The 14,363-nt window shown below is 33.3% G+C and overlaps 1 protein-coding gene across 1 annotated transcript in view; it reads right to left on the reverse strand.

The window, feature by feature from the left end:
* Positions 1-14,363, reverse strand: part of LOC150100317 (centaurin-gamma-1A-like) — a 418,649-nt gene that overhangs the window by 106,456 nt on the left and 297,830 nt on the right. The window contains exons 9-10 of the mRNA XM_090402635.1: positions 10,577-10,654; positions 5,493-5,597 (exon numbers count right to left, since the gene is read on the reverse strand). Of these exons, the coding sequence (XP_090258761.1) occupies positions 5,493-5,597; positions 10,577-10,654 (183 nt within the window). The remainder of the gene's footprint in view (positions 1-5,492; positions 5,598-10,576; positions 10,655-14,363) is intronic.

Genomic DNA, 14,363 nt, shown 5'->3' on the forward strand with positions numbered 1-14,363 from the left:
ACAACAAACTGGGAGATTTAAGTTATTTAAATACTGACAACATATTTCTACCAAATAGCAAGTTATGGGTTGGTTTGGGAGAGAGAAAAAAAAGTTTTCCAGAAAGACATCTGCAGAGGATGAAGATGTGAGGGTGGGGAGAGAAATCTTCCATGACTAGGCCAAAAAAGGTTGCTTGTAAAAACAATTATTCCATTTAAAGAGTGGCTGAGTGGTTAGCATATCGGCTCTCCAGCCAAGAGGGGTTTGAATCCCACTAACAGCATGGATGTTTGTGATTGTCCTACTATCCGATTACTTAGTTTTATTCACTGATGTAATGCTGTAAACCTGTATCCTGGTGCAGTATGACCTTTGCACCATTAAAAAAAATCTTGTGCATATTGAAACATGGTGTTAGTAATAACTATTTCATGTCCTGAACAGAAATTCAGCAATCACTTACCATTATTATTATTACTTTGCTTTTTCCTCCATATTTTCCCAAAACACAAATAAGTGTGATCGTTCTTCCTGATTTTGATGTTTGCACACATCACTCTACTTGATATTGTTTGCCATTCAAGAAGATTATCCTCATGTTGAATACTATAGCTGCTTCTTTCTTTTTCTGATAGTGCTTATGCAACATCTGTGGAAAAGAGCTCTTCAGTAAGGCTCAACACTTCATCTAGATAGAGGTGCATTTGTGTGTGTAGATAGATAGATAGATAGATAGATAGATACAGTGAGAGAGAGAGAGTCTAAACAACATAAACATTCCACCCTCACTTCAGAATGTTAATGTGAATTTTTAACAATATGGCAAGATGTCTGAATAATAAATAAGTAGGTAAGCATATACCATCAACTATTGGCTTCACAAAAATGTCAGTCTTGTGTACCTTGGATGAACACTATAATCTGGGAGTCAGATTCTGTTGACTGGCCAGTTTAGGATGTTACAAAACAAATCATGGGTTTCTTGGGCCACCCAGGTAGGATCATCATCCTCTAACGTGGAGTAAGTTGAAGAGTCTGCAAGCTGAAGAGATACATTTTGAGTCATAGTAGTCTGCTGTTCATAACAGCTGTTGCATCATTTGTTGTACCTTGAGGATTGCAGCAGTTCTGTTTCTTTTTTAAATATTATTATGCTTTCTTTTCTATACTGGTGATGTTTCACTTTGGTACGGAAGATGATAAAATAAGGGCATCAACTTTGAACCTGATTATCATTTGAGTAATTCTGTGGATAAAGGACAGCTCTTTCTATGCTGCACAGAATTTCAATTTCTGGAACATCATGATGAGTGGGTGGCAAAAGGAAGTTTTTATTTATTTATTTTTTAATACCATGGGCTAACTGATAGTATAAGATTATAATCTACCCACACTAGATGCTATCTTTATGTGATCACCCCCACCACCATCTCTCCCAGCAAATAAGCATCATTTTTTTAGACTTCATATTGTATAAATAATGAAACTTTTTTAAGACTTTTTACAGGAGAGAAAAAAAAAGTTCAATTCTATGATATGATCATGTTGTCAGTAGTGATTCAAATTTCTCAAATCATTCCATTCAAAAATTCAGTTCACATTACAATTAGAAAGTGAAAGTAAACTATCTTTTTGATATGCTTATCACAAAAACAGATGGCATTTCATTAAATATTTACCACAATCCACCCACACTAGATGCTATCTTTCTGTTTCCCCTATTCATCATAGAGTGTCAAATAAGCATAACTGACACTCTAAAAAAGTGAGCTACTTCTATTTTGAAAGATAAGGATAGACTAAAATAACAATTAAGTGTCTTCCCTGCCAGTCCTCAATTGATATTTCAAAAACACCATCCAGAGCATAATATTTTCTGGCACTCCTCCTTACCAAAATCCTGACATCTAGTAGAGACTATTTCCATCCCATATAGTAGAAATATTTCCCATATTGTGGTTTTAGTTAAGAGCTATAATATCCAGCTTACAAATCTATCCAAACTACAACTTGTTTAGATCCCCAAAAGAGTACTTCCCCCTCCTCTTCTACAAGCATCCAGACATATATAGAATTCCATGTTCTCTTGTGGCATACGTTGCACAGGCCAGCAAGTAGAAGTTTTGAGATCAAAAAAGAGGAACATCTCAACAGAGTCGAATACAGGTGGGAAGAAAAATCTGGGTTTGTATATCATTTATCCATCACAGTTCATGCTGGGATGAATTGCATTAACTGGAATACAGCTGCCCTAATGCAGAGGGAAATTTCCATGTTAAATCAAAGAATAGGCTACCATCATTCACTCACATTACTCCTCAACAGAAATCAGGATTTCATCTTACATGATGCCTAGAAGTCACTCATCAGATCTCTCAAAATACTTGGATTCAACCTTTCCAAATCATTTCCAAACAATCCTAAAACACAGCTGATTTGTGCCAGGCATCATGCCCATGTTCATTGTTACCATTCTTAAGTTTATGTAAGTTTTGGTTTTTAATTTTCAAGAAGACAACTGTCCTTATTGCATAATTTAGTTAATGTATAATTCAATTGTATATAACACTAATTAAACCCAGTATTCAATCCATATCCTTAACACTATTGAATCATTCTTGCTTAAGAGTTGGGTGATTCAGGATAGTCTCATAAAATTTAATAAACAAACATGAAAATTTGATCTGGATGGAACAGGTCATTTAGCCATCTGTGGAGAGAATGGCTGTTCTACAGAAATAAGAAAGGAAGAACATATGAAATATATCTGATTTCATTAAAGGAAAATTGGCTAAAGACTACATGATGAAGCAGAAACACAATGTTATACTATAGGTACTTCAAATTTGCATGTTCCTCATGAAGCCTTCTTATGTCATGTAATACCTAGTTTTTTTATTATTACTTAAATTATCATCTGCTGGATGAAATGTTATAGCATGAATCTTATTTAACAAACTATCTGTTTTTACTGTGCATGGAAAATACTTCTGTTGCTTTATGCTGCTATGTGAAATTAATGAAGTATTAACAGATAGATTTTTCATGGCTTTCATTTCATCAGGTTGCATATCCTCATTCTGCAATTCTATATCTTCCTTCATTTCAGCTTGCCTTTGACTGGTAACAGATAAAGGAGTTGATGGAACTATTTGATCACCTGTTAATTTATTACTTTGCCCACAATCTGAAATACTCATTTCTGGTGGCGAATTCCCTATAAGCACAGATATATTCCTTTCCATACTTCTGAGACATGGAGTGCCAGGAATTTTGTGGGTCTCCGAATTGTAATACTTTATATCCATCATATGAATACAACATGCGAATATTTTCACATAAGTTTCTCAAATGAACAAGAATGTTATAACTTACTGGCAGTTACTTTGATAGTTGCAAACACTCATAAACTAACATTTAATGTCAGTATAATTCCCTATAGTGAAATTCTTCTGAAATAGTAATTACAAAGGTGGGGAGAGGGGCTATTTTGCAATTTGCTAATAACGGAAACTGCTTTGAAATATTTCAAATAGCCTTCATAATGACTAAGTTTAGATATAACAACAAAACTAAGATTGTACCATCAAGATATCAAATATAAAAAATATGATTTTTTTTAAAGCTCATTTATGAGCCACTCATGTGCAATCATCAAATTAAATACTAAATTGTGAAGCTGCATAATTTTGTATTTGATTAAAGTGAATTAATTGGTTATCCTGTCCTTTTGGTGGAAGATATTTTTTTTAAACATTTTTTCTGAACATCCATTAATTATAGCTGCCATTTTGATTTGGTTTAACAGAATTTTCAATTTCTGGGGATGTTTAACAGTTTACTTCCAGATTGTCCAATTTTCACTTTTTTTATAGTAATTTTAATTCTTATGCCATGTACTTTTTGATTTCTTAATTGCATTTTCAGACAAATTAATTTTTTCAAGATTGGAGAGCCACCTGCTTTAGGTGTTCTGAGTGCACCCTGCCCCCATTTTTATGCTACCCATCAGTGGTGGCGCATAAGAATTTGTAGTGGTGGGGCTGTAGTAATAAAAAATTTGATTATGTTTAATTTTGTATTTGATTAAAGTGAATTAATTGGTTATCCTGTCCTTTTGGTGGAAGATATTTTTTTTAAACATTTTTTCTGAACATCCATTAATTATAGCTGCCATTTTGATTTGGTTTAACAGAATTTTCAATTTCTGGGGATGTTTAACAGTTTACTTCCAGATTGTCCAATTTTCACTTTTTTTATAGTAATTTTAATTCTTATGCCATGTACTTTTTGATTTCTTAATTGCATTTTCAGACAAATTAATTTTTTCAAGATTGGAGAGCCACCTGCTTTAGGTGTTCTGAGTGCACCCTGCCCCCATTTTTATGCTACCCATCAGTGGTGGCGCATAAGAATTTGTAGTGGTGGGGCTGTAGTAATAAAAAAAAAAAAATTTTTTTTTTAAAATCAACATGGATTGAAAAAATTATATCATTAATAAAACTAAAATATAACAGAATTCTTCTCTTTGTTCATTTCTACAAAGATGTAAATTAAATGCTAGAATTAAATAGAAAAACCACACAATATTTACCTACAGTAATGACAACGTTAATTTGTGTTGTTTGTGCTCATGTAGTAGCAACGTATCTTGGGCTGCAATGCTACCAGCCCAAACTGCATGCAAATCATGTGTTACCCCCACTAGGTAGCAGTGCAGTCTGGTCTGTATTGAATGCAGCTCCAACGTTGAGTATACTAGCCAGTACTGATACTAGCCCTAGCCCACACAGCACATAGACTATTGCAAAATACAACTATTGCTACAAAACAAAGTATATAAAATACTATGGAGTGGTATTTTATTACAAACAAGAAAATAAGTTTTTCGATAAAATATATAAAAATTTAAGAACAGCGATAATGAAATAGGAACGTTCATTTTATACTGGAGGGACTGCAGCCATGCAGTCCATGTATGGGTAGCAACATGGACTACCCATACACCCTGTAGGTTCCAGGAATCCATACATACATCTGCTTTATTGCAGATTTTATATACATACACACACAGAATATGTATGCCCAAAATCAGCTTGTTTTTTCAAGCATTTTGCATTTCTTCTATGGGGAAAACTGCATCCTGCTTCACTGTTTGCAAAAAATTAAAAACATCTGATTTGAAGCCCAAAAAGGTTATGTGGGGGATACTCTTGATAAGTGGGCATAAAACATAACTGGTCTCATTCTGTTAATTTCATCCCTTCAGTGTCTAGACAGCCATTCAACAAATAAAGAAAACTACAATTTTTTTCTCATCTTTCAGCATACACAGTATGCCGATCTATCAAGACAATTTTTTAAGGATGACAAAATAACTTGCTTACATCAAAATCAAAAGTTATGCAGCTTCAGCCCCTAATGATTTCACTTAGAATGATCTTTATGAAATATTTAAATGAAATAAAAGTATCTAAATGAAACATATATACATATGGAATAATATTTACATGGAGACTAGGATGATAGGTTAACCTTCCATCACTAGTTAAAGTTACGTATTTCTTTTTCCATTCTTTATTCAGAGTTTTGCTGCTCCTTTTGTAAAGATAACCCTAATAAAGAAATTTAACATCAAGATTAAAAAAGAAACTGTATATCCATGAAATATAAGTAAATAAATGATCAGAGTACAGAATCTAAAAGGCTTCAATCTGCAAAGTTATATTATAAATATGAAGAATATTATTATTCCATCATTCCAACCAGATAGAAATTATGTATGTACCTACTGAGAATTTGGTTAGGAAAAAACTTTTCTATCCTAACATGGGAATGCTATGGCACTGAAAAAAAGGTTTTTGCTCTCTTTTATATTAGAGCTTTTGTTCTAATATAAAAAGTGAATATTTCGTCTCCTGCCTGTTAAGTACTGCAAGCCAAGGTAACCCTGATGCCAAAAGTTATATTCTCATAAGCTCTCTGGTAAATTTTGAAACTACTTAATTCCACTTCTATCTAGCTATAACAATAATGGATTAATAATATCCTTCTTATTAATAAGTAAATAAAGATTTTTTTTTAAACTTTTCAATGGCAACCAGTCGCGTGTGCAAGTAGACAGAAAGAATAAAGGAATTTGTTTAAGTTTTTCCACTTTATACTATAAATTAAAGATACCAAGAAATTATATACTTGGTTTAATCCTTTATCCAAGTGTAGGTATAAATCAGGACTGGGGAAACTCGTATATAGAAGCTAATGACTTCACATCACTTGCCTTAGTATCCCATAATGCAAAGCACATATCCTTACGGGTATGTATAATACTATGCAATGTGGGAAGGGTCACTACCCAGACCTGTTTCAACCTTTATTAAGGTCTCATTAGTGGGAGCCAGACCCAGAGGTGATACTAAGATTAAAGTAATGCCAAAGTCATATTTTCATATATGAGTAGCCAACTATATCACACCTTATTATTAAAATATTCTGGATGAGATAGTTGTTGGAAGTTTTTCCAATTGGTTATACTATAAATTAAAGATACCAAGAAATTATTTCAGGCACAAGCGTTGTTTGCTTAAACTTGGATAAAGGATTAAACCAAGTATATAATTTCTTGGTATCTTTAATAAAGGAATTTGTTGATGCATTTCTTGAAGACTTGCGAGTCGTAATCATTGGGGGGAGGGGATGTGTGGAGGGATGGTAGTAGCTAGTTCAGTGGAGCTGTGCCCATGGAAATACCTACAGAAAAGACATATGATTGGAGGCAGTCAGTGAAGAGGAGGGATCCTCAATTAAGTGAATAGCTTGCTTCTGAATACAATCAATCATTCTGATGGGGGTCTTAGGAGCATCACCCCCAAATGTAGGAATAGTCAGATCCAAATATGTTATTCTCTTTCATTTTATTCCCTCTTAGTTATATAAAGAAAAGAGAGTGCATAAATAAGGTGCATTTTTTTGCTTACTCCCATACATTCTGAGTGGTTTAAACTCTTTAATTCAAAATAAAAAGAAAACACTGAAACTAAACTCTTAATTAAGCTTGTACACAAATTCATATCCTAGGATATCTCATAAACATCTTATCTCTTAAATTCCTATTCAACTCATTTAACCCATTAAGAGATTGAGTTTTCAAATACCTTATAATCAAAATAAAAATCTTTTACTTACAAAATCACATAAATATATACATCAAATCTACTTTAATTACGCAAGCACTGATATATTCTTCGCATCACTTAACTACACAACTTTGCTTAGACTTTTATCGTATCACTCCTCTTGTCCTGTTCTGTATGCAGTCCACATACTCTCAATCTATCCTTGTAATCTACATTCTGTATTATTTTTATAACTTTTTTTTGCAGTATTTTCACAGCTTCTTTATTCCCTATATGGAACCAAGGAGACCAAATCTATGCACAGTAATCTAGGTGAAGCTCTAATAAGGCCTTGTAAAGAGGCAAAACAACTTTGTTATCCATACAATCATCACATAATTTACAAAATCTTTGGAAAAACATGGAACCATATGCACCAATAACTCTTATTGTTCAATTTCAATCATCTTAGAAAATGAATTTTTTTATATACTTCTGTAATTCTTCTGCTCGCTCCACTTCATTTCCACTGACGTTTCTTAGGTTGATGGTGCCAGTCTTCAGTTCTGCTAAGGCTGAAAGAGTTTCATTAGCTGAATTTTCACTATTTGGCCTGTTTTTTTCACAAAAGCAGGAGCCTGGTATAACTTACTTGCAAATAAGGTTTGTATCATCAAATTCCTCATAGCCTCAGGGGGTGTATAGGATAATTATGATAGTACTACATGAAAATGTTACACCATTATTAACTTCCCATCAATAATTTTCCTCCAAATTAATTTGTTATCTGTCAAGACTCCAATATTATCAGATCTTATATTTCTGTCTTTTAAGGCACTTTTTACTGCATCAATCCATCTACATCTTCCTCTGGGTCTTCTTCTTGCCAACCTGGCAATACTTGTTCTGCTAATCTTTCCTCTCCCATTCTATTTAAGTGACCATACCACCTGAGATTAGCTCTACTAACACATTCCTGAATGCTAATAATGGCAGTTTTTTCCCTAATATCTTCATTTTTGATGTGATACTGCCATTGATACCATCTGTTCCCTCCACTAATCTTTCTCAGAACTCTCTCTAGGATCCATAAGTCAGAACTGGTCTGAACACTGTCTTGTATACAGCTAATTTAGTGTTTTGACTATTTCTTTCATATTCCATATAAATTTATTCAGCTGACTTCCTACCATACCAGCTTTACTAATTCTGTTATCTATTTCCATATTTAATTTCCGATCTTCACTAAATATTGTGCCTAAATAGCTAAAATGTTTTACTTGTTCTATAGGTTCAGCATTCAGGATACAGTTGATATTTAAAATTTTTCTGCTTATTTTCATTGTCTTTGTCTTTTTATTGCTGATTTTCATACCAAACCTATTACAACAGTTATTCAATTTAGACAGAGAATCTTGCAGACTTCTACATGATTTATTTAGAAATCTAACATCATCTGCATAAAGTAAAGAGCTAAGATTAGCATCACCAATTTTGATATCAGATTTAATATCACTTTCTTTCATAATGCGATCCATATAGATAATGAATAACAGTGGAGATAATGGGCATTCTTGTTGCACACACTTCATTTTACTTCAAACCCTCTTCCTGCACCTCCTTCAATTCTAGCTGCTGACTTACAGCTGAAATAGAGACTATGTATTACTCGATATAATGTCCCATTTACACCACATAAATGTGGCATTTTGAAGGGCTTTCCTCTTGGTACTTTCTCATATGTTTTTTCCAGATCAACAAAACTTAAATACAAATCCTTATTATACTTCCAAGATTTCTCAACTATTTGTCTTAAAGTAAAAATCTGATCCTGACAACCTCTATTTGGCCTGAATCCAGCTTGTTCTTCACCAAGCTTCGCTTCCACAATTTTTCTTAGCCATTTTTCAAGTATACCTGCATAAATCTTATTCAGGAGGGAAACACCTATGTAATTCTCACATTCAGTTTTATTTTACTTTTTATAGATGATACTATGAGAGCTTCTCCAATCCTCTGGAATTCAACCCTCTGACCAGGTCTTCTGAATTATGCAATATGGCTACTGTAAAACTTTTATACCTCTATAAGGCCCAGTCTGGTTGGCCAAGTGGTTAGCATATCTACTCTCCAGCCAAAAGGCTGCGGGTTCGAATCCAGCCATAGGCATGGATGTTTGCGATTGTCTACGGAAATACTAGTGGTGGTAGTGGGCAGTAGGTGGCATTGCGGTTAGTTGTAGTTGGTGGAGACAGAGAGTTGTAGAGTAGGTACCCTTCGTTTGGACTACCTGGAGGTGTCATGTAATAATAATAATATCTGAGTATTTCTGGCCGAATTTCATCTACTCCAACTTCCACAGTTTCAGGTTTTTGATGACTTTTCTACTTCAAATATGGATATGTATTCCTGTTGGTAGTTTTCTATCATCATGCTGACACAGCTTCTTTCATTTAGCAGTCATTCAAAGCAATTACTCCAGGCATCTAGAATATTTTATTTTCAATTTTCATGCCATTTTTATTTATCTCTTACTCCTTTTACAATATTTTTGTCTCCATTTCTAAGCTTTTTCAATAGCCTCCAGAATATTTTGCCACTTTCCTAATATTTATTTTCTATGTTCTTACCAAAGTCTTCCCATGACTTTGGTTTAGCTAGTTTTACACAGTGCATTGTATTTTTACATTTTTCTCTGTATTCACTAAGAACACTAGGTGATTTACTTGCCAGGAACTTTCATTATGCTTTCTTCTTTTCCTTCACTTCACTGGAGTTCTGATTTTTCTATCCTTACAGACAACTTCACTGAATACTTCTCTGGCTGAATCAATCAATGCTTTTTTTTCAGGATTTGCCACTGAATATTCAAAGTTCATTTCTCTTTTTCAAATTCTTTCATTTTTTTCTTCTATGATGTTTGTGTATTTGAGTCTACAATTCACCTCTGAAGGCTGACACAACCTTAATACCAAAAAAAATAATAATAAATAAATAAAATAAAATAAAAAAGAAAGAAAAAAAAAAAGAAAGTTGCTCAACCAAACTTAATAATCATATCCTATTTTCCTTTTTATATGTTAGGCCTAGAGGGACTTAGTCACAGCTAAGTAACCTGGCTCCTTACAAACCTAGTTTTGGTAAGGATGTTAATCCTATCTCCAAGTTCTGTCAGTCTCTATATGCTCTCTGGTTGGTTAATGTTTCTTTTTTTTTTTAGGGGGGGGGGAGAGAAGAAGAGTGATCACACACCTCTGTAGGAGACTAAAAGCTGCCATAAAAGTCTTCCTTGCTTCTCAGGTTTCAAATGAAGATCTTCCAACCAGAAAGCAGTGTTACTGCTGCTGACTGTGTTCTAGAGGTATTGCATGTAATAACAACACATACAAACTACTGCTTGAATGATTGAGTTAAAAAGGAAAACAAAATCATATGTAAGATAATATTGATCAGATTCACTTATTTAAATTACATCATACCTGTCGGACAGGTATAACTCGTCCACTTCCAACTTCACCATTCTTCAATTTTTTGTCATCATCACCCTTTTTAAGTGGCTGTAAAAATCATAAAATCATTTGGATTAATTAGGTTATTATTTTATTATCCATAAGTACCTACTTGAATAATTACTGTATTTGATAAGTTTTTTCATAAGTCACACACACACACATTGTAGATATCTTTTACATTATAACAATAATATTGGTACAAATTTACACACTGAATTTCTTTTCTAAAAGAATAATAGGCTTTTATATGCATTTCTAAATACTTCATCTTCTGTAAACACTATTTTATATATTCCTCTTTAGCTGCAGAAGTTCTACCAAATACAGCAGACTACCACTTTTTACAATAGCTTGCTTTTACCCCTCCCACTCAGTGGAAGCATTTGAAAATAATGATGGACAAAATAATTAATGCACTTAATGTATTGATGTATTAATAAATGGTGTTCTTTATATAACCATTAGGTTAGATCTAGTCTTAAATGACTGGATCCCAAATTTTTGGTAAATTAATACGGCTATATTTGGTAAGGTTTGGGCAAAGTTTGCTGATTCCAAAAATAGTGTCTGAGATTACTAATGACAACATGTAACACTATAGTTTTTCTTCCACTTAATTTGTGTGATAGGGTGTCCAAATCATAATCTGCCAGTCCTGACTTACCATGATGATGGCTGCAAATGTATTTCTTATGTTCTTCAAGGTGGATTTTAACAGATAATCCTGTATCCATAGCAGGTTAAGCTGGCAGTCATGGGGATAGTTACACTCCTGAATGGATTAGAGATGAATAGATGTGAGTCATCAATTTAGTGTGGGATTTAAGTACAGAGTTGTATTTAGTGCTTTGATCTTTTCAAAGTGCTAAATACATATCTGTAATTATTCCCACCTACTATAATTCCCAGTTATAGTGGATGAGAATAGTTTTTCTTTGGTCTTTTGTGTATAAACAGAGAGGGAGACATGTAGTAATGTATTTATTTCATAGTGGTTGCAGCCATTTGCAAAGACAGTCAAATCCTGTGTCCAGGACTCTCACTGGAAGATTTTCCTGACTCTTGTGTTTTCAGGATAATATATGATTTCAATAGTTTTTTTTTAAACGATGATGGTAGTGGTGTAATTGTTACAGTGGTTTTCAAACTGTGGGGTATCTCCTCAGGATGCATGAAAACCTTTCTGGGGGGGAGGCAAAGTGGTGGTGGTCAAGATCATTGTTTATTTGTGAAACAATTCCCACAGAACTCCATATTTCATGCACTTATTTCAGAAAACTTCACCCATATTTTGATAAAAATAACACTTGCTGAAGAACAAGCCTAACCATCTCATTAGATATTTTATTGTCATTAATACACCAAGTTAGAAATTTAAAAGTTTTAATTTTAAAATAAACATCTGCTATTTTTCTTTTGGTTTGGTGTGAAGTGTAACTGTGTACTGTCAAGAACATTTTAGTTTACTGAAATAAAATATGCATGCTAAGAGAACTATATGTAAATATTCTTTTCTGAAAAATTGTAAAAAAATTTGGTCACAGGAATTTCTTTACAAAAAAAAATTAAAAGCAGAGTGTCTGTTCAAAATGTTTGAAAGCCGCTGCTCCTCTAGTACATGTTGGCTTTCTATAAACAGAAAAAAGATAATACGCTTCTGAAAAGATATGTGACTGAGAAATCTAGTAAGAACCAGACAATTACTGAATTCTTTTTCAAATGTAAAGAACATTTTAGCAAACTAGCTGCAAAGTGCATTGTCACTAAAAATAAAATTATGTGTCAGGACCATGGAGTGAAACATTAAACATAACATATGCACAGTGTAGTCAGTCTATGAGTCTGAGTACTGTATTGAGTACTTAGTTCTCTATGTGTTCTATATGCAAGAAAAACAAGTTCAATAATAGAGGCCTGAAAATAGCTTAAACTTCTCCAAAGTTTCTCTTCCATAATTTCTCTTACTCTTCTTAAGTATACTTGCATAAATCCTACCTGTAAACACTAAGTAGTGAAATTCCTTTGTATTTATCATATTTAATTTTATTCCAATTTTTACAGATGGGAACTATGAGAGCTCTACTCCAATCACCTGGAATTCAAGTTTCTGACCAAGCATTCTGCAATGCTTTGTGGCGGCTACAAAACTTTTATATTTCAATATTTGAGCATTTCTGGTCAAATATCATCTACTCAAGCTGCTTTTCCACATTTCATACTTTTGCTAGTTTTTTCTACCACATGTTTGCATTCCTCTTAAATATTTTCTATGACTGTTCTGTTATCACTGCTTGTTTCATTTAAGTCTTTAAAAGTAATTACTTGTGTTTCATTTTTTATAGTGTTATGAATACTGAGTGTAAATTTCATTAATACATAAGTTTTGTTAATGATTTTTTAGAACTATTGTTTTGTGTAAAAATGATGTGTGCGTGTACGTATGTGTGTGTATATATATATATATATATATATATATTATTTTGTCTACTTATAGCAGTTTTCCTATTTAATGCAATATTATAGCATAATCATTGTATTATGTCAGCCATGTTGTCACTTTAGTTTCACTTAATCTTGGTAATGGGAATGCACATTGGTTGTGAGTTTTGAAACAGCTGTCATTGGGAAACAGGAACATGAGAGGAGAGGGGTGAGAAGAGGGGGAAGGGTTGAATTTGCGATCTTAGAAAAGTTTTTATGTGGATCTCTAAGAAAGAAATGCAAATTTAATACGAAATATCGATGTATCTAACATTTATGTATCAGTGAGAATGCTGTTACTGAAATGGGAAACAAAAACCATATGCTCCATAAAGTGAGACAATATCTACAATAAAATTCTTTTCCTTGGAATTGCTGTTCAGACTGCTTAGCTAAATGTATTCCCATGCCCACTTCAGGAAATGAAAGAAATTTCAACAAACTTACTTGCTAGAAGAAGATATATGCAAGCATAATAGTCAATTGAAATCGTAAACTTTTTTTATTGTGATCTAAGAAATTTGAGAAGTAAGATGGACAATGAATGAGCGAGTTGAAAAAATAATAATAAACGAAGATAAAGAAGCCAGTGCTGAGATAAATATTAAAAAAGGAAGTTCCCATATAGCCAAGAGAAAGTATAGAACTTTTAGCTAAATGGTACTTATGATGTCATCCCTCAAAAATGTAACTGTGACAAAGGAGGATAGCACTCAATAATTTTTGTTGAGCTTACATTATTTAGAATAGCTACATTTGTAATTATTAGAATGGCTATATAATTATCTTCTATATTTAAGAATTTTAAGAACATCAGAAATTATTTACTAGTCATGATTTGTGTTTGGCTGAATGGTTAGCATATCGGCTCTCCAGCCAAAGGCTGTGGGTTTGAATCCTGCCATGGGCATGGATGTTTGTGATTGTCTGTGAAAATACTAGTGGTGGTGGGCAGTAGATGGCATTGGTCTATGTGATGCAGTTCACTGTAGTTGGTGGATTGAGTGGTAGAGATGGAGAGATGTAGAGTAGGTGCCCTCCCTTGATGAGTCTTTGGACTCCCTGGAGGTGTCATGTAATAATAATAATAATAACTTAATGTATAGAACTGTATATATTGTACATCTATTTACAGTACATATTTCAATACTTCTATAAGCACTGTTGGATTTCAACTGTGTCCCTGGTAATTAATTTCATTGACTTAAGGTGAAGAGGTTACTGATCCATACCTATGATTAGGAGGTTTACAGGGCCCTGAAATAAAAATCAT

The sequence above is a fragment of the Typopeltis vanoorti genome, chromosome 13, assembly GCF_054136105.1.
Source record: "Typopeltis vanoorti isolate ZY-2024b chromosome 13, IOZ_Tvanoo_1.0, whole genome shotgun sequence".
NCBI lineage: Eukaryota > Metazoa > Arthropoda > Arachnida > Uropygi > Thelyphonidae > Typopeltis > Typopeltis vanoorti.